The following is a 21,389-nucleotide window of genomic DNA, read 5'->3' on the forward strand; positions in this document are numbered from 1 at the left end:
CTTCCAGCCTGCTAAGGTAGCCACTTGGCACCAAATTTGTCTTGGGTATGGGGTTAACCGTACCACTTAATTTGCCAACAGTTATTAAAACTCAACTGCTGGTAAAGAAGGATTTCTGCCTATGTAATGCTCTATTTTCAAACATTTAATGATCTGGCCATACCAAGGACGTTATGGGGACACCTTTGTCGACCAATCACAAGATCCTGTGCTATCCAGTATGTCATCGCTCTCTTCCTGTACCATGTCTCAAAATAGAACAAAACACTCCCAGTCATCAAATATTTGCGATTTCAGGTTACCTTGAATTGTGTGCCTTACCGCAAACAATCCAACATTAGCTGTTATATGTAATGATGCAATCTTCAGGAAACATTTTTTGAATGCAGCAGCAATCGATGCATCTGTCAGTGTAAATCAAAAGGGGACTGTAGGCAGAATTTAGGGGTTTCCTATGGTTTTAACCTTGATTTTACCAACGTTATGTAAGTAAATCATACCAAACAACCATGAAGCAAAATTCCCACCTTTGTAACTGCTTCAAACCTAACATCAACATGATCAATACATCAGAATTTAGAACTGTCATTTTTAACCCCTTTTCTGCCTGTATCCCCCATACGGAAGATTTACGCAGACAGACGCAAAGCAAGGAACGGTTTCACATTCCTTTAAAGGACTCGGCTAAGACCTGTCCGCTGCACATGGGATTATTCTGTCAATAACATCAGGACAACAAGGAAAACAGGCCTAGATTTATGAAGAAAGACGTTAGCTGCACATGGCATAGTGCAAAAACATTATTGGTCAGAGAAAGTCATTTTAGCTGTACTTTTTTTGTCTCGAATACCATGTTTGAGATACATGGCCCTCCATACATGACTGTTGTATTGTCAGCAGTTTGTGGCAATTGTGTTGTTTGAAATACCAGACTTTATACCAACACGAACAGTAAGATCAGACAAGATTGTTTTGGAGAGCAGTACAGATGCAAAAGTACACGTTATTGTCATGTATCTGGCCGCTCATCTGGCACAAGGATATTGGTTAAGACCTTGAATAGGAGCTTACATGTACATGGGCACAGGAAACGTGTGTGCTGTTGGGGTTGAAATCTTCATTTGGAAAAAAAAACTCTCCAAAGCACTGTTTTCCTGAAAAGTGTGTGGAAAGTAAGTTGAAGAGTGCGGAAAAAGGGTTATTGTGTGTTTGTGAAAGTATATTTTGGTACAAAGTAATGTCACCCTCACAAATATCATCTGTATCATGTAACACCAGTCACAAATACTCCCAAAAGAGTGGAATATTTTTATGAGAAAAAGAAAGTATTAAAGTATTTATGGTGGTGAAAAGGACAGCCTTAAAATGCAGATGAATCTGCAGCTGGTGAATGAGGTGCTGTCTTTCCCAGCAGAGTTTGTGAGAATCTGTGGTGACAAATTGTCTGCTGGGTAAGGCAGGCCGCAAACAAACTTGACATCACAATAAAGAAGGAATGTGGAACTGAAACTACGGTCTGTTGTGGTCTTTATTTCGGTCATCTCTGCCTAACAGAAGAGAGTTGAACTATCTCTTATACTTTTCAGTTCTACAACTACAACCATTTCTTTGTTATAAATACATTCTCAATTACATCATCAATAATGTAAAATCTCAAAAGTCAAGAACTACAGTAGCTATTATATTTACCACTTTAGGTTACTTTTGCTCTATCATACTATTAATAGTTCTCATAGTATTAATGGTAATAGAAGCACAAACGTGCATGGAAATGATCACAGGTTCAACTCCCACAGCATTTTCTCATACAAAAAAATGAAGTCATCTCTCATAATCCTGCTAGGTTCTCAAAGAGGAACACAATACATGTTACTGGACAAGCTATTGTAAACTCTGTTCACTACATGTAACATAGGGATATACTTATTGCATGGACACTATCATAATATTGCACAAGTTTCTCAGTTTTCCATACATACTGAAAGTCATTTCTATGGATTCTTGTACTGTCTTAGAATAAAAAAAATTCCATTTATCTTGCATCTCAGGTACATGGGAAAAACAGCACATTCTTATAAGAAATGGATCTTATGTGACATGACACTTGAAAAATCATTTCAATTGTTCACTTTTGGTCTGTGTGAATTTGAAATTAACCTAAATGAGATTGACATGTACACAGGCAACAAGTTGACAACAGTACTGAGAAGAATGTTATTGCTATGACAGCTTTGGTGCAACCAAGGAGCTTGGTGCAACAACATTGGAAGACAGTAGGTTGTAGAGTTAGGCGGATTGTTGCAGCAGCTGCTGTTTCTCTCGGAGAAGCTGACGGTACTCCAGCCGCAACTGGTCAACCTGGGACTGCAGCGAGGCCACCTGGCAGGACACAGCTATAACTGCAAGAGAAAATTTATCGATTTGAGTGCTTGTCCAACAATTGACAACAGTAAGTCTGTATATAGGAAGGGATGGGCCGGGGTAGGTAACAGGTAAAACAGCAAACAAGTGCCCTCTTACAACTTCTATCATGTCTATATGAATTGCAACTCAAAGCATCCTTCAAGTTCTACCTCATAGTGTTCTTATCTGTCGTCTTTGACCATCTTTGAAGTAATCTTTGCAGTACCAGTATCGGTTAGCAAAACCGGTTAGTTATATATGGACCCATACAGGTTAGGTGCAGGTCGACATCAGAAATACCTGCACAGCTCCAATTTTACCTTCACTAACCTGCATATACCCAGTATATGGACCTGTACAGGTTAGGTACAGGTAGACATCAGAAATACCTGTATAGCACCAATTTGATTGCACTAACTTAAGCATATGCAGGTGGGATGTCCAGCCCTGAATATTAAACTTACTAAAACTAGAAAAAGAAACTGACATACCCTGATTAAAGCTGTGTTGCCCATGTCTGAGACAAGGTGGCACAAGGATGCCAAACCACCGCAGGGGGTCCTGGAGGCTGTGGGGGTCAACGACCTGATCCATCTCTAGATCCTCTATGCCGCTACTCAGTTCTGCAATCTCGTCATCATCCTCTCCTCCTTCTTCATATCCCTCCTTCTGTTCATCATTCTCCTCGTCCCTTTTGCCAGTGTGTCTTCGTCTTACCTTGCTTTCTGTGTGCAGAATCATCACATGAAGAGACAAATGGTTTATGTGTCAGCTGAAAGATTGCCTTGTTGTATGATATTGGCCGAATAATTCTGTCTCCTCTCTCTAAGTCTAATCTTAAGCAGCAAATTCAGATTCAAATTTAGGAACCACCTGATCTTATTTGCAGTACCAATACTTTAAATGTATTTACTTTTGTTGTGGTTTCATTTCACAGTATGAGAGGGAAAGGAGGTTTTTGCCATGTTTGAAGTTTGTAGCTGAATTCTCTGGTACAGTCCGGAATACAAAAACATATTTGCAGTGTTATGATTTTACAGTAAGTTGTCTGTGTAAAACTGTGGGAGTAAAACCACTGTAAACACTTCACAATTTACAAGACCTTAGCAAATAATAAACTCCCTACCTTGGTCAAGGAAGGATACTTTCTTAACAGCTCCAGAACTGGACTTGCTGGGAATGATTCTGTCTAGATTGAATTTGTTGCTGCCATCTTCATCACTGAAACAGATTGAAAGAAAGATGTTGTAAGAAGACCTTGCAAGACATAGGCCCAAAAGGAATGCTTATGAAGCTTATGAGGCTTATATGACAATATGAAAGAGGACTTACAAAAAGACTGGAAGAAAATCTTTAGTAACCTTGACATTGATGAATGCTGGGATACATTTACTAAAGCCCTAAAAGAGACAACGAACAAGAACATTCCCATAGCCAAACCCTCAAACAGAAGAAGAAGGCTTTCATGGAAAGACAATGAAACTACAACAAAAATGAAAAAGAAACAGAAAGCATGGAAAATGTATATTCAAAACAGGAAAAAAAGAAGACTACATAAAATATACAAGAATGCGAAACCAGGCGCGCTGGGCGTCAAGAAAAGCAGTAAAAAAACACGAGAAAGAAGTGGCTATGAACATCAAAGGAAACATCAAATTATTCTGGAAATATGTAAATAAAAAATCAAAGACTAGAGACAGCATCCCTGACCTAGTAGACGGCGACAGAACTGCCAGAACAGATGCAGAAAAAGCAGAGGCACTAAACAAATTTTTCATAAGTACCTTCACAAAGGAAAACACACAGTTTATCCCCACATTAGAGCAAAGAGACTACGAAGAAGAACTGACAGACATACAGATAAACCCAGAAGATATCTGCAAAAGACTGAAAAACTAAACCATAATAAGGCCATGGGACCGGACAGAATTCATCCTAGAGTCCTAAAAGAACTTGCAGATACACTGGCTTATCCACTGAGCCTTATTTTCCAGAAGTCCCTGAATGAGGGCAAACTTCCAACAGAGTGGAAGACCGGCATCATTACACCTCTTTACAAAAAGGGATGCAAGAAAAGCCCTAGTAACTACAGGCCTGTGTGTCTAACATCTGTAACTGGAAAACTGATGGAGGGGATTGTTAGAGATGAAATCTTAAGGCATATGTTGAGCAATAATCTTTTTACAACTCAACAACATGGATTTCTCCCTGGGAGATCAACTGTTACACAAATTCTCGAATGCATGGAAAACTGGACAACATGGATGGACCAGGGTCTTCCGGTTGACATTAATTTATATGGACTTTCGTAAAGCTTTTGACTCTGTACCCATCTTAAGACTTCTAAACAAAGTGGAAAGTTACGGAATCAGAGGAAATCTTCTGAAATGGATAGCATCCTTTCTCCAAAACCGGAAACAAAAAGTATGCCTTAACGAAAGCAGTTCACAGTGGGGTGAGGTGCATAGTGGAGTCCCACAGGGAAGCGTCTTGGGACCGGTTCTTTTCACTATTTATATTAATGATATGCCGGATATGGTGAGCTGTCCTTTGAAGTTGTTTGCAGACGACACGAAGATATTCAGCCCAGTTCCAGAATTAAGAAACTGCGAAGTCCTACAACAAGACCTGAACAGTCTCCAGAATTGGGCCACCAAGTGGCAGTTAAATTTTCACCCAGACAAGTGTATGGTCCTGAGAGTAGGAAATGGACACCCAGACTACACCTACAACATGTCTGAAATTGGGAATCCAGATCCTATACCTCTGAGTTTCTCAGAAGAAGAAAAAGATCTAGGAATCAAAGTAGACAAAAACTTGGGCTTTGCCAACCACATCATGTCCATTGTAAAAAAGGCAAATCAGATAACTGGGCTAACATGGAGAATCTTTGAGTACATGGATAAAGAAATGTTTCTTACACTTTACAAATCAATCATACGCCCACATCTGGAGTATGGAGCTCCTATATGGTCTCCGCATACTTGGAAGTTTGCTACAGAACTTGAAAAGTACAGAAGCGTGCGACCAAAAGAGTGCCGGGCTTACATGAACTTCCATACGAAGTCAGGCTCAGATCACTAAAGCTTCCTACTTTGGTGTACAGAAGACTGAGGGGCGATATGGTTAATGTCTACAAATACACCCATGGCCTGTATGATACTAAATGCCCCATACCTACTGTATCGGATAAAAGAACAAGAGGGCACCAGCTGAAACTAAGCAGGATGCCAGCAAAAACAAACACAAGACTTTATTTTTTCACCATAAGAACAGTATGCTGGTGGAATAGTCTACCTGAAGAAGTGACTACAGCTCCCAGCGTAAACTGTTTCAAAACCAGATTTGATAAGCATATGAGACTACACCCAGTAGTATATAACTACAGAGCCCTGGATCATCCCATGCGACCTGAGATGACTGTCGGCTGAAGCCAAGAGCGGCCCAAACTGGAAGATATTCCTACCTGGCCTGAAGGAATCTACATCTACATCTACATGAAGGGAACACAGTGTCAAGTTGTCAACACACCCTTCATAAGCACATGCTTTTTGCCTACCACTCGCTGGCCGTGACTTCACGGCGATCTCATATGTGACTTACAGAATGTTTACCTGACATGTACGTGGACCAGTGGCTCCATGATGGCAGCATACTGGATCTGTCCAACACCCTTCACACCCAGGGAGTACCGCGCCTTGGCCAAGTTAAAGAAACCCTGAAATATAAACAACAGATTGTTACACATACAACCACATATAGTAGCCTCCACCAGGCCTTCCTACAGGTGTACAGATAGTAAAATTCGGCAAAAAAGGAATTGACTTGGAGAGTCAGTTAGCTGGAGGGATAATTTCCCCCTCCACCGGCAAATGAACTGCATGGTGGCTAAACTCCCCTGGCTGATTATTATATTAATATAATTTGGCTAGAATTTTATATTTCTTTTGCACTTGCTGAGTCTGGTGAAGGCTACATGACCAGCAAAGCACCGCAACATAATAAAATAATTTGCACATTTCAACTTTTACATTTTTAACGTGCTTAGCATGCTAGCAATGTACATACATCTTACATTGCTTGTACTCTACCATCCCAAAAATCGATATAATCAACATCCGAAAAAATATCACTTTGCCTCGCCCCCCCCCCTCCCCACCGGTACGAACCTGTTTCATATGATCGTCCATTCTCTTTCTCGCCGCTGTGAGAGCCTCCAACTTGTCAAACAGCTCAACAACAAGCTCATCTAGTCTCTCACACACCGTGTTCAGCTCCATACCGTTTATGTAGGACAGAAACAGACTCGCAAAGGAAAAAATATCACTGAAAATGCGTCTTCGCTGAATATATGACCTCGGTGACCCAAGAGACAATACCACTAATACATGGGGCAGAAAGAAACACTTTAGAAAGTATCATCGAACATAAACCGACCCAAGTACAGCAATACGTATGAAAAAGTAGTAAAATTATATCTTAAGTACATAATTTATAATTGTGTGAAGAAGTTTTTTTCTAGTAGAAGTTTTGCAATCAAATCTACCTTTTTTTGGAGTGGTATAGTCGAACCCCAATCAGCCTCATGTGATCGCACACAACTTTCGGACCATGGCTGTACCAAAACTTGTGTGCACAAAAACCTCGTTATTTCACCAGAAACCGCACAAACAACACTGTAGCAAGTAGCTATGGACGTCATATTCTACTGCAGCTTGGTAAAAAGGTTAGTTTCGGCCTCATATTTTGCTCAGCGTTGTTGAAACTGTTTCAAAACAACTGATTTATAGGTCACGTCTTGTTTGAGCTATATCTGTCAGCTAATTTTAGTCCCAGCTGTTTTTGATGCAACATTAAAGATAGAATTATTCTCAGAAGGGCGTGGCGGAAGCCTAGCTACCTTTGATATGCACAGAACCGTCCCAGAAGTTTGAAATGTTTTGGCGTGTTTCTTATTATTCTACCAGCGGGAAGCGGTAAGTTTTTGGCGGACTGGCATCCGGATGAAAACATTGCAACATTGTCACAACTGTGAAACTCTGAAAGGGGCCATTGTGTTTGTTAAATCGTGTTGAACAGATCTAGAATTTTGGCTGTGCATTTTCAGCGCTAAGAAAGGCCAAGTGTGAAGTAAAGTAATAATGTACTAGTAGTTATAAAGAGGTTCAGAAAGCTCCTTGGCTAGTTCTAAGGTCACATGCCAAGAAAATTACGGATGACCTCAAATGACCCCTTACCTGCTATGTCAACAGGTACAACAAGGCACGGTTGGTTTGCAAAAGGCAAAATACTAGTAATAAATAATATTGTACACTTTGATTGTTTATCTTGTTCTTGAGTTCTGTGGTGACTGAAACCTTTGGAAACACCATATGAACTGTGTGTCATTTTAGAGTAGGGGCAGTTGCATCATCAATGCATGTCCTTAAAATACCTGTGTTTTGTTGTTTTACCTTGAAACTGGAACAACTGGAGTCAGCTGTGACTTGTCGAATGTGGCATTTTTTTTCACCATTAAGCATGGAGGGATTAATTTCATTAAATACTGTATTTAACTCCTTGCCTTAGGCAATAGCTGCTTTTCTTATGTAGATTTGATCAAGCAGTCTATAACCTCTGCCAATGACTATATAATTAGATACACTGGTCACTTATGTGTTTTGGAAGTCAATTTTCAATTCTAAAGGTTTTATATTTGCAGATTCATCACACTCAGCAATGTGTTGTCTTGCATTGTGTTGCTAAGATTGTTTTAATACCATTGATGCCTCCTATTCCCTTCTACAGCAAAACTAGGTCCCTGCAAAACTTGAATCAATTTGATATGGTACTTTATTTGAACTATTTATTAACTTAATGTTTATTAACTAAATGTCTGTTCCAGATGACTTGTAGATAGCCCAGAAGCACCACCCCAGCCATGGAGCCGCTAGCTCCAGCTGAGACTAAGAAGGACCGCACCTTGGACCTGATGTTGGTCCTGAAGGAGCACTTCGACCCCAAACAGATCTGTTCTGTCCTGAATGAGCTGATGGGTCTGGTAGAAGATGGTCTGTACAAAGATTTTCCTTGATAAGTTTTGTGCTTTCGTTTTGTTTATCTACTGTAAATCATAAAGCTTTCCTGCTGGTTTCATTTTTTTGCAGCTTTTTGCAGTGACCTCTCCACTGTAAAGTCAAGAGAGTCATGAATATGTCTTTCTTGTACTACAGAATTGTTTCAACTGCAAACTTAAAACACTGTGAAAAAAGTCCCTTTTCCATCCTTCACGAAATAAAACCAGCATAACTTACAGTACTTAGTGGTTTGATGACAGTATGGAATACAATCAAAGGCTTGTATCTGAACATTTGTTTGAAATGTTGTGACACTGTACATTGTTAATAGCCAAAGCTTCAAATCTAATGCTTGCCCCCCTCCCCTTCAGGTCCCAGCCTGGAGTGTATGGAAGACTACCATGTCCACCAGCTGATTCTGGACCTCATGATGCAGTTCAAGACAAATCCAGATGTACAGGAGGTAACCTGAGCTTTCAAACTTCAACTTCACGAATCTGTCACCCCCTAAAAGTGTTGGGTTGTAGTGAATGTATTGAAAATGCAGAGGGAAATACCATGTTTTCGTTCTTCACTACATAGGGTCATCTTCTTTATTTTTTTGTACATGAAGTAATTTGTACCACAACTTTTTGTTTATTGTCTTTGTTTACCTGATTGTAGGTTGGCTGTAATGCCATCTGGAAACTGTTCCACCACAGCAGTCGACAGAGAAAGAGAATAGACAAGGCTGAAGCTTACAAGTAAGAAACTCAAACTTCATAATCAGGTATAAGGGATTCTGAATCATTCTGTATATTGTTCCATAAAATTACATTAAATGTTACAGTATGTATTGATGTGTTGTTCCCTGTACCAGACTGGTTATGGAGGCCATGGAGAGACATAAGCAGGTAGAAGCTGTGCAGGCAGCAGGACTGAGGTGTGCTGCTTACCTCGCCATTTCACGTAAGTAGTAAATGAGTTCAGAACTTCAGAACCAGTCATTATTGCACTGAAGAAGGTGACAGAAGGTCACTGAAATGTTGGATGTAAATACACACTTGTTATTGAATAGAGAACCTTCTTGTATAGTCTCTTGCCTACCTGATAAAATTTTCACATAACCAGAAAACAGTGAAATTACTTAAATCACTGCGAAAGAAATGAATGAATTTTACAGTATGTGACCAAAATTTCGTCTTTCCGTAGGAACGACGCGAGCCGCTATGCTGGAGAATGACATCATGGATCAGGTGATCATCGCCATGACAGCGTTTAAGGAGAACCGATCTGTCCAGGCCAACGCCTGTCAGGCGCTCACACATCTGCTGTTTGATGGTAGGTTTTAGTTTGTAATCTTACTTTGGGCCATGCAGATTTGATTGTTTAAGGTATCCTTCGTATCTACATTTGTAGTAGTAGTCTTTTTCATATCGTTTCTTAATCTGTATAGCCAGCATAACTGCCCTTTGGCATACCACACCAGTTCCTGTATCTGTATAGCTGGTATAACCACCCTTTGGTGAAACACACCAGCTTCTGTATTTGTATATAGCCGGTATAACTGCCCTTTGGTTAACCCACCAGCATTGCAGGCACATGACATGTCAGAAGCTGGTTATATTACACAGAACAACCTTAATAGTATTAGTGCCATGACTTTGCTGTTCTTGGATAATCAGATGAGAGACACCTGGCTGACCTGGTCAGCAGTAAAGGCTACAAGCTGATTGTGGAGGCAGCTAACCAACATGCAGACAGCCCGGCAGTCATGGAGCAGGTGCTGTGGGCACTCAGGGTGCTGGTCACTCCAGGTCAGTCTCTCATCCTGTCTGTCAGTCATTCATTCTGTCTATCATTGAGTAATGCAGGAATTAATTTTGTTTCTGTTTATTTGCTTCATTAGCATCTCCATTAGTATTACATAAATTGCACAATATTCTTCCTGAAGTCTGCAAGGGTGATGATTAATTTTTAATGATGCAGATGAACTTCCTTGAAAATTCAGTTCTACCTTAGGCTACTGAATGTTAAACTGTTTTTTTCCTTCCCTCTGCAGAGGTGAACAGAAGAGAGTTGGTGAGAGAGAAGTTGTACAGATATGCCACCTCAGCCATGGGGAGGTTCACTCAGGAAGGGGAGGTCCAGGCGGCCGCGTGTGGGGTCATCGAGATGCTGTCCACTGATGGTCAGTTACTGTTCATCTTGACATTTTTGGTGGTTTTATTTTTGTGGTTTTTGCAGTGCATGTCCACTGAGAAGTCATGACAGTGTGAATATGTATTTTTCCGTGGTACAGTATTGTTTTGACTGCAAACTTAAAACATGATATCAATTCTTCACAAAAGTACAAAAAATGTAAATTAGTTTAGATTACCATTGTTCCCAGTTTCATGCAGCTACATGAATTTTGTTCTGAATTATTTTGAACACAAAACAAAAGCAGTGAGATGTGTAAAGAGAAATACAGAATATTTCACTTGCAAATGTTGTACTTTGTAGTTATACAGTACATTTGAATGTTTTTCAGAGACCTGTCAGAAGCAGATGGTAGATGACCATGTTCCAGACCTGGTGTTCAAAGGAATGCAGGACTTCCCCAAAAATGCCTTCATGCAGACGTTTGCCTTGAGCACCTTGGCCTACCTTGGTAAATACAATTACTTTTGTTTATTACCTTTTGATAACCCTCTAAGACACATTTTTTGTACTAAACTATTGCTTTTACCAAACAGTATCAGAAAATGTTTCAAGGGTTTAAAAAGCCTTCTAGTGGAAAAAGTAAGCACACAAAACTGTATCAGGTCACAGGAGCATATCAGCAGAACATACTGTAGCTGCGCATAACCTTTAACTTATTGTTTAAGGTTGTGTTGACGTATTTAAGTATGATATTCCGTCTGTAATGTTTGATTGTTGTGTCAGAAAAGATATTGCCTGTAACGGGCAAAATTCTGATCGGGCAGCATTGACCAAACATCCCACAGAAACCTGTGCAGGTGCAATACTTTCTTCTGAAAGGTGAGACTAGATTCTACACTTATCTCCCCGCAGGTGATTCGTTGAACGCCTCTGATGACGAGGATGCGTTTGAGAACCGGCCGGAGACGCGACAGAACCTGACCTGGCTGGAGAACATCTTCCACGCCCTGACCAATCACGCCAGCGACCCGGCCGTACAGGTCAGTCCCAGCATGCACTCTGGCAAGCCTGACAACTGGGATTTCAAAAAAATTCTTCAAACATATTTTTAAATAGGACTGCTTTCCTTTGTGCTTTTATTTGAAAAAATAATATTTTGTGTGATATTTGGTTGCTTTTGTGTCCTTTTAGGAAGCTGGCTGCAGATCTCTTTGCAAACTTCTCGAGCATCATCCAGATCTCATTAGGCATATTGGGGAGGAAGACAAGGAGTAAGTCCCAAATATGCAAATGAGCATACATTCTGAATATCCTTGATTGTAACCACCCCATAGAGCTTTGGTAGAATTGTTATCAAGATATTTTATTTCATCAATGCAGAAATCTTAATATGATACAAAAATATGTTGATCCTTCCACTACATTGAATGAACATTATGAAATGATGTCATATTCTACAAAAATCTTCTATAAATAGATGTTCCATACCTATGATTTGAATTGCAGGAAAAAGAAGAAGGTAGCCACTGGTAAAAGGCTGGTATCTCTGTCCTTTTGTCATTCTGTTGCAGCAGTTTCAACTTAGCTTTGCTAAACTCACTAAACTCATCTTTCCCTTTCATCAGCTCATATACAAACAAACATTGTGAGCCATTGTTGGTAGAAAGCTAGTTGTATACATCATACATGTGTAACAACATTAACTATTAGATGCTTCATTTCAGCAGTAGCTTGAGCTAGAGGGAGAGCTTGGAGAAAATATTCTTTCTGAACCGTAGTTTTGTTGTGGCTCAAACTTTCATCTGTGTGAAAGTAGTGACCAAAAATTCAGCTGTTGTCTTTTGCTTGGAGAGTGATGCTATGTGATGTGAACTTAGTGTGTGCTGTTAGCTTTTACTGTGTAGCTTATTGTACATTCATTTATTTTCACACCCTGAGACACTGGCACTCTGAGATTCAAGTGATTGTCTAGTAGTATAACGTAATTTTCCTCCCCAGGATGCCAATCCACTCAGCTGTACTGGCTGCCATCATGATGCATGGAGAGGACCAGTATGTGTTTAAAGTTGCGTGTGAAGCCATCTACCATCTTACAGCCGATTGGGGTACGTTTCAGCTAGCATGTTGGTAGAACGTACTAATCCGTAATGTATTGTGCATAGCACTTCAGCAGAATATCTTTTATTTTTAGCAGAATTTATTTTGTGTATTTAAGGATGACATCCCATCTATAGTTTTCAAATGTTGTGTCAGAGAAAATATCGTCTGTCGACAGATAGCAAAATTGAGTAATTTGTGAGGTCTGTTTGTTTGATTTGGAAATCATCATGTCTATTTCTGAATTTGTGATTTCAGAGCCCTTGCAGACGCTGCTAATGAACAAAGGTGCTTACCTCAGCATCATTAACTACATGGGTCATCATGCAACCATCCCAGGCGCACAGCAGTTTGGCTGTAGGGCCTTGAGAGGACTGACCCTGCTAAAGTAAGTCAAAACTGCAAGCCAGTTTCCTGATGAATTGACTATTGCTTGAAATGATGGTGATTTCAGCACCAAGGACAGGATGGAAATGTGCTGCAGTTTGTTTCCCCCAAGAGCTTGACCGTTATTGAGCATTTTGTGATATACCAAGCAGTATATTTAAAACATAGGGGCATGCAGTTGGTGTCAAGGGCACTGTATTGGAATGCAGGGCCCATCCCACTCCTTCCACTGCCAAAGTCAGGTACCCTTTTTACACCTGGGTGGAGGTAGGCAAGTTAAGCCAGGAATGCCAGGAATTGAACCCATAACCTCTCAGTCTCCTCTGCACTAGACGACTAGTAACCACTCGTCCATTTGACACCAAACATTGCTTTTCTACACAGTGACGACCACAAACAGAAGCTGGCCGAGGTCAGTGCCCTCAGTCTGGTGGTGTCGGCACTCAAGCGTTTCCGTGACAATGTGGGGGTCCAGGAGGAGGCTATCGGCGTCATAGCAACCATGTCTGACGTCGGTAAGGTTCAAACACCTGTTACATCTGTATCAGTATCTGTATAGCCGCCCTCTGGCATAACAGTTACACACCAGTTTGCGGCACAGCAGCTGCTGGCTATACTACAGAGAATTACTTGTTGAATTCCTTGGTTGATAACTCCGGTACTGGCATGTGTATTAATGGTTCTCTATTGTAACTCCCAGCCATCGTGCGACACCAGTGTATAATAGAGAAGGTTCACACCATTGTGCTGGACTCCATGAACAAGTTCCTGTTGTCCCGGGATGTCCAGGATCTGGGGCTGGAGGCACTCGGGGTCCTGTCATTGGCTGGTAAGGCTGCTTCTTACCTCTGGGTTGTGGGTCTCTTGTTTGTTTCTTTGTTTTATTAGGATCTCCATTGGTGTAAATTTCACACCATTCTTCCTGGAGTCTGTTAGTGAATCACAAGATACTAGTACTTGGACCATGTTTGCATTAAGATATCTGATTAATGAATTATGGAGTATGTGAGATGCCCAATCACAGAATAAAAGTCATACCATCTCTGGGACAGTACGACTTTTATTCTGTGATGTAGGTGATAAAAGCTTGTAACTGTAAATTAAAGAATTGCTTTCAATTGCAATTGGGTGAAATCTGCAGATGTTAAGCCTTTCTCCTGTTTTTTTTTTACCTTCTTACCATAGAGGGTGTTCCTGCCATGTTGAATGAAGCTGGAGCCCTGCACACAACCATCCATGCCATGGAGAAAAACCCAGAGGATGACTGTAAGTCAATTTATGATCATTATTAACCTTCATTTACATGTATTGGTGATTAGTGGTTGCACAACTGTATGGCCCAAGGGCTACACCCCTTTGCTCTTTTTTTTTACATGTATGAAGACCTCACCAATATTCCCCACCCCCTCCCTCCCAGCCATCTAGTACAAGGTACTCATGTTTGAAATTAAAAAATAATGATAGTGTGAGCTACAAGTACATGTACATGTACATGTTAACATACCGTTGTACCTTTTTTGTTCTGCCCCTCCCAGCCATCCAGTACAAGGGCCTGATCATGCTGCAGGTGTTGGTGGAGGAGGAGAGGTTCAGCAGCCAGCAGGTCTGCGAGGAGGTCGCCAAACTCGTGGTGGAGGCCATGACCAGGTTCAAGGACATCACAAGAGTACAGGAGGAGGTACAGCTTTGTTTGTTTGTGTGTATTGTGTGATCCTTTGTTTATGTATGAAATACCCAAAATGACTTAAAATGATTTAATTGGATGGGACGTAAAGCTGGAGGTCCCTTAGTTGTAAAGCTCAAGCTTTGTTCCAACACATTCGAATACTGGAGGTCCCTTGTGTGAGTAGAGCCATACCTTCAAGTTAACTATGTTTAAGATCAAACAGTACAAAGAGAAGTTGTCTTCCCAGGTGTTAGTGGTCAAACCTTACAGTTTGGTCTCATGCAGCTTTTAGTTACCATACAAAACTGTGTTTTTCATTAACGCGAAGCAAAACTAGTTGTGCATGTAGCTTTCCAAACAAATGCGATGTGTTATTTCCTAAGTCTGGACCTCCTTGTGTTGTTGCAGGGCTGTGTTGCTATCCAGCTGCTGGCTGAGATGAGTCCAGAGATGAGTCAGGTGTTGGTAAACAACGATGCTCAGGAGTGTCTCTTCCACATCCTGGAGTGCTACTCTTACAATCAAGGTAACCAACAGACCCAAATTAAGCCATTTAACCATCAAATTGAGCCATTTAAACATCAGCCTGTAGCCGTTTGGCACCAATTTTTCATTGGTTAGTGTTAGACAGCAGGAGGAAGGAAGCACTGGTTGCTAGAAATTCCAAAGTACTCAATGTCCTGTCAAATTTAAAATGTAAAGTGAGTTGACTGTAACGGTTACTTACAAGTTTTATGTTTGTTCTGTTGTTTGTTTGTAGGTCTGCTGGACGTTGCCAGTGAGTGTCTGTATGTCCTGAGCTGTGAGCTGGACCTGAAGGCCCAGATGCTGCTGTCAGCCTGTAGCAAAGGGTCCATCAGGGTAAGATCAACTGTATATATTGGTTGATCTCTGCCTGTCGTGACTGCATGTGTTACTGTTAGTACAAGTACAGCTAGCTACTGGGGGGTATGTACTAGCTATGTACTGTATAGTTTACATCTAACCTTGCATATATCCCATGACTCAGGGTGTAGAGTGTCTGATACAGCTGGGAGCTGATGTCAACACCGGGGAGGGACACAACACTCCTCTCTGCTTGGCCTGTGAGAGGGGGGATGAACACCTGGTACACTTTCTCCTCAAACAGGTACTGGACTATTCTCTATTTGATTGACTTAGGGTATTTTTAGTAGTGGAAATTAGAACAGACAACAGAGATGAAATTCCTCTGGAAGACTCAAAGACCACATCTCAAATGATGAAGTACCAAACAGAATAAAACAGGTCCATATGAAGCCCCAAAGTGTATGGCCAGGCATCATGGTCATCAGTAGCCAAAACTATCATGCAAGGAACAGTCCAGGGAGGAAGAGAAAGCCTCTTACTCTATTTGATTATCTGAAAAGGAATGACTCTTTAATGAACCATACAAGAGAATTGTCTAGTGGTCATTGTCAACTATGACTAATGGCAAGAGCTGGCAGAAAATCTGTGACATAATTTTGCGTGTCTTCCTCCTTAAGGGCATCAGTGACCTGCAGCCAGCTCTCCAGCTGAGTCTGAAGAAGGAACACCACACCATCATCGGGCTGCTGCTGAAGCACATGGGGCACGACCGGGAGGCCGGCGTGGTGTCCTGGAGTGGGCTGAGTCTGGGCGGGCTGAGGGCAGAGTGGCTACAGCCCATGCTGGTGGACAGGAAAACCAACAACAACATGTTCGGTAGGGATTAGAATGCTTAACAAACCATTTTCCCTGGCGACTTAATCCAATGTACCTCATCGGATTAACGTTCCAGATGTACGATGATGATGATGTTCAAAAACATACTACAATCAATCATTTACAAGTCTCTAATACTACTAAATACATAATGTATCTGATACTAGCTCAGAAAAGAAAAGTGATTTATTAACCAAGGATTTAGGTGTTCAAAAGCTTGTTTTTATCTAGAACTGTCGTAAAGTGGAACTCGTTTGCACAAAGTACATTAGGGGCATTGTCACAAGGTAGCTTTAAGCAGCATTTACAGTTAGATGTGCAAAGGTTAGGTGTAACAACCAGTCAACCAGAAACGTTTTTTTCTGATATGTTCCAGGAACGGGTGTTGCCATGGCAGCGATGGTGAAACAGATCCGTAACCGCCGTGAGACACGCCCCCTCCCACTGACCAGGAATCACTTTGGGGGCAGCGACCCTTCTCTGGCTAAAATGTCCTTCCAGCTGGACGACTCCATGGACAGAAGATACCCGTTCTCTTGCTCAGGTACGTGGGGTTTCTGAACACCTTTTTACCTATTATCATCTGTTTCAAAAGTGAAAAACATCTTCAAAATGCATCCACTGTAACGTCACCAATGATGTGTCAATGTAGGAAGCTTGATTATGATATATTGTGTTTTTTAAAGAAAACCTTTGTAGATGATACTGATAAACCACTGGTTTGAAACAAGGAGATGTCAGCTTAATCTGAGATAGACTTACATAGTCTTTAAATAATTTGCTTGCTGTTGTCCAGTAGTAGAAAACTATTGACATGTATGCAAATGAAAAACTACTATCATGACAGATTTGACAAAATAGTGCTCTTCATTATGCTTGGAAACTATTGATGCACAATTGGTATGAATATGTCAATTTTCTGACAGTGTGTAGATGTATGTATAATGTCTTGTGTTCTCGCGTCTTCCAAGGTAAAACACTTTGCTCTTTTCTTGCTCTTTCCTCTTCAGTTCCCAGGCCTGATGATACTAACCAAGGTAAAGGGTACTGCACAACTTTCCATTCTTTTCTACTTTTTGAAAATTTCAGTGCTTTTTTAAAGAAATCTAAGATGACTTTGTAAACCTTACTTTTACTACCTTCCCTTAAACTATGTTTACTAACATTTTCAGTGTCATCTAATGACGAGGCTAAAGGTATACATCTTTGCCTGTTGTTTCTTTTTGCTTGCTAGTGTTAGAAGTTAAGTTGCTTTGTGTTCTAAAGTGTTGCTTGCAGTTTCTTGCCACCTTGTACATGTACATTACACGTATGCTTTGCTTATAAACAGGTCTTCAGCAAGGCAGTATCCTTAGAGGTACTGTTCACCCATGCTTTTGTACTGGTTTGCACTTTTGCTTTGCGTGTACAGTGCACTTTAACTTTGCAACTTTGCATTTTGTATTCTAACTTTGCAATTTTGTGTTTTGTGTGTGCAATACACTTTGCTTTTGTATTTTTGTGTGGTAATGCAAACATTGTCTGTGCCACTAATTTTATGTATCACTTGAATGCAAAACTTCTGAATCAGTAACATCATTTCTCAAGTCATTGCCTTTTACCTTAGGCAGTAATGTTTATAAACGCGATCATGTTGATTTTTTTTAGCGAGCATAGCCAGTGACAGTTCGTTTGACGGGTACGAGGTAACGGATGTCAGGAGGAAAAGCGTGGCCGTGCTGAGGTCACCGTCACAAGACAGCTTACTGGGTAAGTCATCGGCAGAAGTTGTTTGTCAACTTTTGAAATGTAGCATTCACTTTGTTTGCAGCACATGTACCCTATGCTAAGGTCACATTTGCAAACTGGGGCCTGATTTCCAAGCCGTTTGCATGACCAAAAAAATCAACAATTCATAATTATCAACAATATGCACAAATAGCATTGACTGTCATGATTTTTTTCGTTCAATTTTTTAGTGCATGTACTTCTGCGGTGGTGTTATTTTGCGGTCAGCAAAAAGGAGGTTTTTGCATGTAGTATTCGAAGTTCACTGTTGAAAAGTCCTGGAGTTCAGTAGAAATACGAAACACATATTCAAGGAGTAATGATTTTGCGTTAAGAGGTCACCATGAAAACAGTGAAAATAAAACTTACATTATCATTCAAAAATAATATTGATTAAAGATGAAAGAAATAAAGACTTGATTGTTAACAATAATTTTTCTCCTTCTCTCCACTCCTCCTGTTCTGTTCCAGATGACACGATTGACGCCAACCGTTCCAATAACTGGTGGAACCGAATGCTCTATCCCATCCTCTCTGTCTTCTCTGGTATCCAACATTCCTACAGTCATCTCACTTGGTTTGCATATACTCAGCTCATTTCAGATTCACACTGAGATGTTTTTACTTTTTCTGGTGACTGGCAGTTACATGTAGCAAACACCAAAGGTTCATGAAATTTGAATGGCTCTTACACCCACTACAACACTCCTTTAACCAGAAAATTTATTTGGATGTCTCTGTTGTCTTAATTGTAACTGTAAATCAAAACACTTTTGCACAAAATATGTTTTGGAGCCATTTCAAATGTTGTATTGCATGTGCACTTGCATGTGTGCTGAAGTTTTTTAAAATTTATGCATGGCTTATATTTCACTGTTACATTACATGGTATATAACAACAGTAACTACATGTATTATAATGTTACTTTTAGAACTATGGTGGTGGGTTATCTAATCTTCATACATGCCATTTCACTCAGAGAGGATCTACAAAGGACAGCAAATATCAATCAATTAAATTTCCTCCTGCATTTCTTTGTGGTCCATGCTGATCTGTATTTGTGACATTTTCACATAACGTAACATATTTCTGTCCCTTGCTTCTCTCTAATGCTTCCCCATAGGCAATAGAAGCAAAGGTAATCTCCATTGACAACATTCTACTAACTGTCACTTTTACATTTCTTTACAAGATACCAAGTACATTGTAACTAGATAATGCTGGTGATAGTGTACTTGTTTGTTAAGGCACAAACACAAGGTATAGTCATAAGGTGTAGTCATGAATATGTACCGGGGGTAGTATTCCTAACTCAGTTTTTTTTTCTAACCAATAACTGTTTTTTTTTTCACATTTATTAACAGGAACATGTACATGTTTTAGATTATTTCTACATTTCTTGACCACCGTTTTGCTATTTTCTAAATATTTGTGCTTGCTGTGTTTCCCTCAGAGCTGACTGGGTTGGGAGACTCGAGGAGACCGTCACTGGAGAGTGGCCTGGAACTGTCCCCGCCCAAACCCAGGAGAAAGATGAGGAGGAAATACAGCAAGACGGGGTCGGAGATGCCGTTCAACCGCTGGGACCCTCGCAACATGACGGAGCAGAAGTTTGGACAGGCGCTGGCCACGATCCCTCAGGAGAGGGACCGGTCTCGTATGACCCCGGAGTCACCTGGGTTCAGCCCCTCACGGCTGACACCCCCTTACACCTCAACTCCCGTCCGAGCGACTTCTCCTAATATTCCACCCAGAGAAAGGACTTGGGTATGTTTTGTTATGTGGTCCTTCATGTAATAGCCTGGTTGCCAGACCTATTTAGAATTTTCTTCCTGATGAAATTTGCTCACAATTGATTGCAGAAGTCACTCCTTGCAAAAGTAAAAACAAATATTCCAATTTTCCAGGTGTTCTGAATAACTTTTTGTATTTTTTTCCTTGATGCTTCCACAGGATTGGCTACGACAGGTGACGTTGATTGATTTTATTTTTTTCAGGGTGATGGAGGGTTAGATTTTGAGGTGGCTGGATTAAGGGGTCTTTCAGAGTTCAAGTTGCTTAACCCTTAGCCTTGTTTTGGTCAATGCTGACATGTTTCCTGCATCATGAGAGATTTCATGGCTTCAGTAAATTCCTCTATCTATATGTAGTTGGTAATTTTGCTGGGTGCATTGTTGGGATATCATGCTATTAGTTAGGTATATACATTTTAGGCCTCCAATTTCCACAAAATGGCAATGGGCCTCTTGCTAACTGATGCCTCTCACACAAACAGGTTTCCATATCAGAAGCTGAAGAGACTGACAGCACTTTGGAAGAACCACAGTCTCCCCTCCCCCAACAGGACAGCATGGACCAGTCCAGGTCACCCAGTCTTGCAGTTCCTCCCCAACCCCATGCTGCCCTCCCCCACAAGGATAACATGGACCAGTCCAGCCCCGATCGAGTGAAAAAGTTGTCTTTGATGAAGAACGAAGAAGAGGAAAACAGCCATCCAATCAGAAAGCGGGCCTTCACGTCCGTCGACAAGAAGCCCGGGCGATCACTGTCCACAAGCGCGGTGCGGCTCCTTGACATTTCGTCCAACGGGATCGTCTCTCTCGACGGCCTTATCAAATCCGACACGAACGTCCTGAACTCACTGGTCGCGGTGGAGAAGCTGGATCTCAGCCAGAACAGTCTGAAGGACTTCCCGTGGCGGCTGTGCCAGGCGCTGCCCAAGCTGCAGAGCTTGGATCTCCATGGTAACAGCTTCACAACTTTCCCCGCACACGTTCTTGCCTGCCAGCACCTGGACTTTCTCGACCTCTCAAACAACAAGATCGCCGACCTGACCAAGAAGCCGTCCAAAACCAGCTTCAGCCTGAAGGAGTTCAACATCTCCCACAACTCCCTGACGGCGCTGCCATCTTGGATCGGTGTCTGCATGCCCATGCTGCAGGTCCTGAATGTGGAAGGGAACCGGATCGCAAAGATCGTTGAGGAGGAAGCTTTCCAACTCAGGAGGCTGAAGATGGTGAACATCTCCAAGAACCAGCTCAAGGAGCTTCCCGTGAAGTTCTTCCTGGGATGCCCCAAGTTGGAGACGTTGGTGGCATCTTGCAATGAGTTAGGTGAGTGTTTGTAAGATGGGAATTATGCTTTTAGCAGGATAAGTTGATTCAGTGGTTTTGTACATTGTATC

General features: G+C 41.2%; 2 protein-coding genes across 2 annotated transcripts in view; one reads left to right on the plus strand and one right to left on the minus strand.

The window, feature by feature from the left end:
* Window positions 1-1,155: 1,155 nt before the first annotated feature.
* Window positions 1,156-6,707, minus strand: LOC109471096 (coiled-coil domain-containing protein 115-like). The gene is made up of 5 exons (XM_019770307.1): window positions 6,573-6,707; window positions 6,018-6,121; window positions 3,530-3,624; window positions 2,895-3,128; window positions 1,156-2,399 (listed from the first exon to the last, which is right to left on the minus strand). Exons 1-5 carry the CDS (start codon window positions 6,681-6,683, stop codon window positions 2,287-2,289), a joined length of 657 nt encoding a protein of 218 aa, XP_019625866.1. The 5' UTR covers window positions 6,684-6,707; the 3' UTR covers window positions 1,156-2,286.
* A 266-nt stretch (window positions 6,708-6,973) lies between these two features.
* Window positions 6,974-21,389, plus strand: part of LOC109469059 (leucine-rich repeat serine/threonine-protein kinase 2-like) — a 29,748-nt gene continuing 15,332 nt past the window's right edge. Inside the window, exons 1-29 of the mRNA XM_019767448.1 lie at window positions 6,974-7,129; window positions 8,288-8,453; window positions 8,831-8,922; window positions 9,123-9,202; window positions 9,319-9,407; window positions 9,651-9,779; window positions 10,124-10,255; window positions 10,501-10,629; window positions 10,972-11,091; window positions 11,496-11,623; window positions 11,775-11,854; window positions 12,582-12,688; window positions 12,939-13,068; window positions 13,452-13,582; window positions 13,768-13,896; window positions 14,253-14,333; window positions 14,603-14,745; window positions 15,142-15,259; window positions 15,494-15,594; window positions 15,743-15,862; window positions 16,239-16,437; window positions 16,814-16,981; window positions 17,448-17,474; window positions 17,610-17,633; window positions 18,085-18,186; window positions 18,676-18,750; window positions 19,659-19,972; window positions 20,159-20,173; window positions 20,481-21,318. Coding sequence (XP_019623007.1) covers window positions 8,324-8,453; window positions 8,831-8,922; window positions 9,123-9,202; window positions 9,319-9,407; window positions 9,651-9,779; window positions 10,124-10,255; window positions 10,501-10,629; window positions 10,972-11,091; window positions 11,496-11,623; window positions 11,775-11,854; window positions 12,582-12,688; window positions 12,939-13,068; window positions 13,452-13,582; window positions 13,768-13,896; window positions 14,253-14,333; window positions 14,603-14,745; window positions 15,142-15,259; window positions 15,494-15,594; window positions 15,743-15,862; window positions 16,239-16,437; window positions 16,814-16,981; window positions 17,448-17,474; window positions 17,610-17,633; window positions 18,085-18,186; window positions 18,676-18,750; window positions 19,659-19,972; window positions 20,159-20,173; window positions 20,481-21,318 — 3,931 coding nt within the window. The 5' untranslated portion in view covers window positions 6,974-7,129; window positions 8,288-8,323. The remainder of the gene's footprint in view (window positions 7,130-8,287; window positions 8,454-8,830; window positions 8,923-9,122; window positions 9,203-9,318; window positions 9,408-9,650; window positions 9,780-10,123; window positions 10,256-10,500; window positions 10,630-10,971; window positions 11,092-11,495; window positions 11,624-11,774; window positions 11,855-12,581; window positions 12,689-12,938; window positions 13,069-13,451; window positions 13,583-13,767; window positions 13,897-14,252; window positions 14,334-14,602; window positions 14,746-15,141; window positions 15,260-15,493; window positions 15,595-15,742; window positions 15,863-16,238; window positions 16,438-16,813; window positions 16,982-17,447; window positions 17,475-17,609; window positions 17,634-18,084; window positions 18,187-18,675; window positions 18,751-19,658; window positions 19,973-20,158; window positions 20,174-20,480; window positions 21,319-21,389) is intronic.

Source organism: Branchiostoma belcheri, unplaced genomic scaffold (assembly GCF_001625305.1).
Source record: "Branchiostoma belcheri isolate BF01 breed outbred unplaced genomic scaffold, Haploidv18h27 scaffold10, whole genome shotgun sequence".
Lineage (NCBI taxonomy): Eukaryota > Metazoa > Chordata > Leptocardii > Amphioxiformes > Branchiostomatidae > Branchiostoma > Branchiostoma belcheri.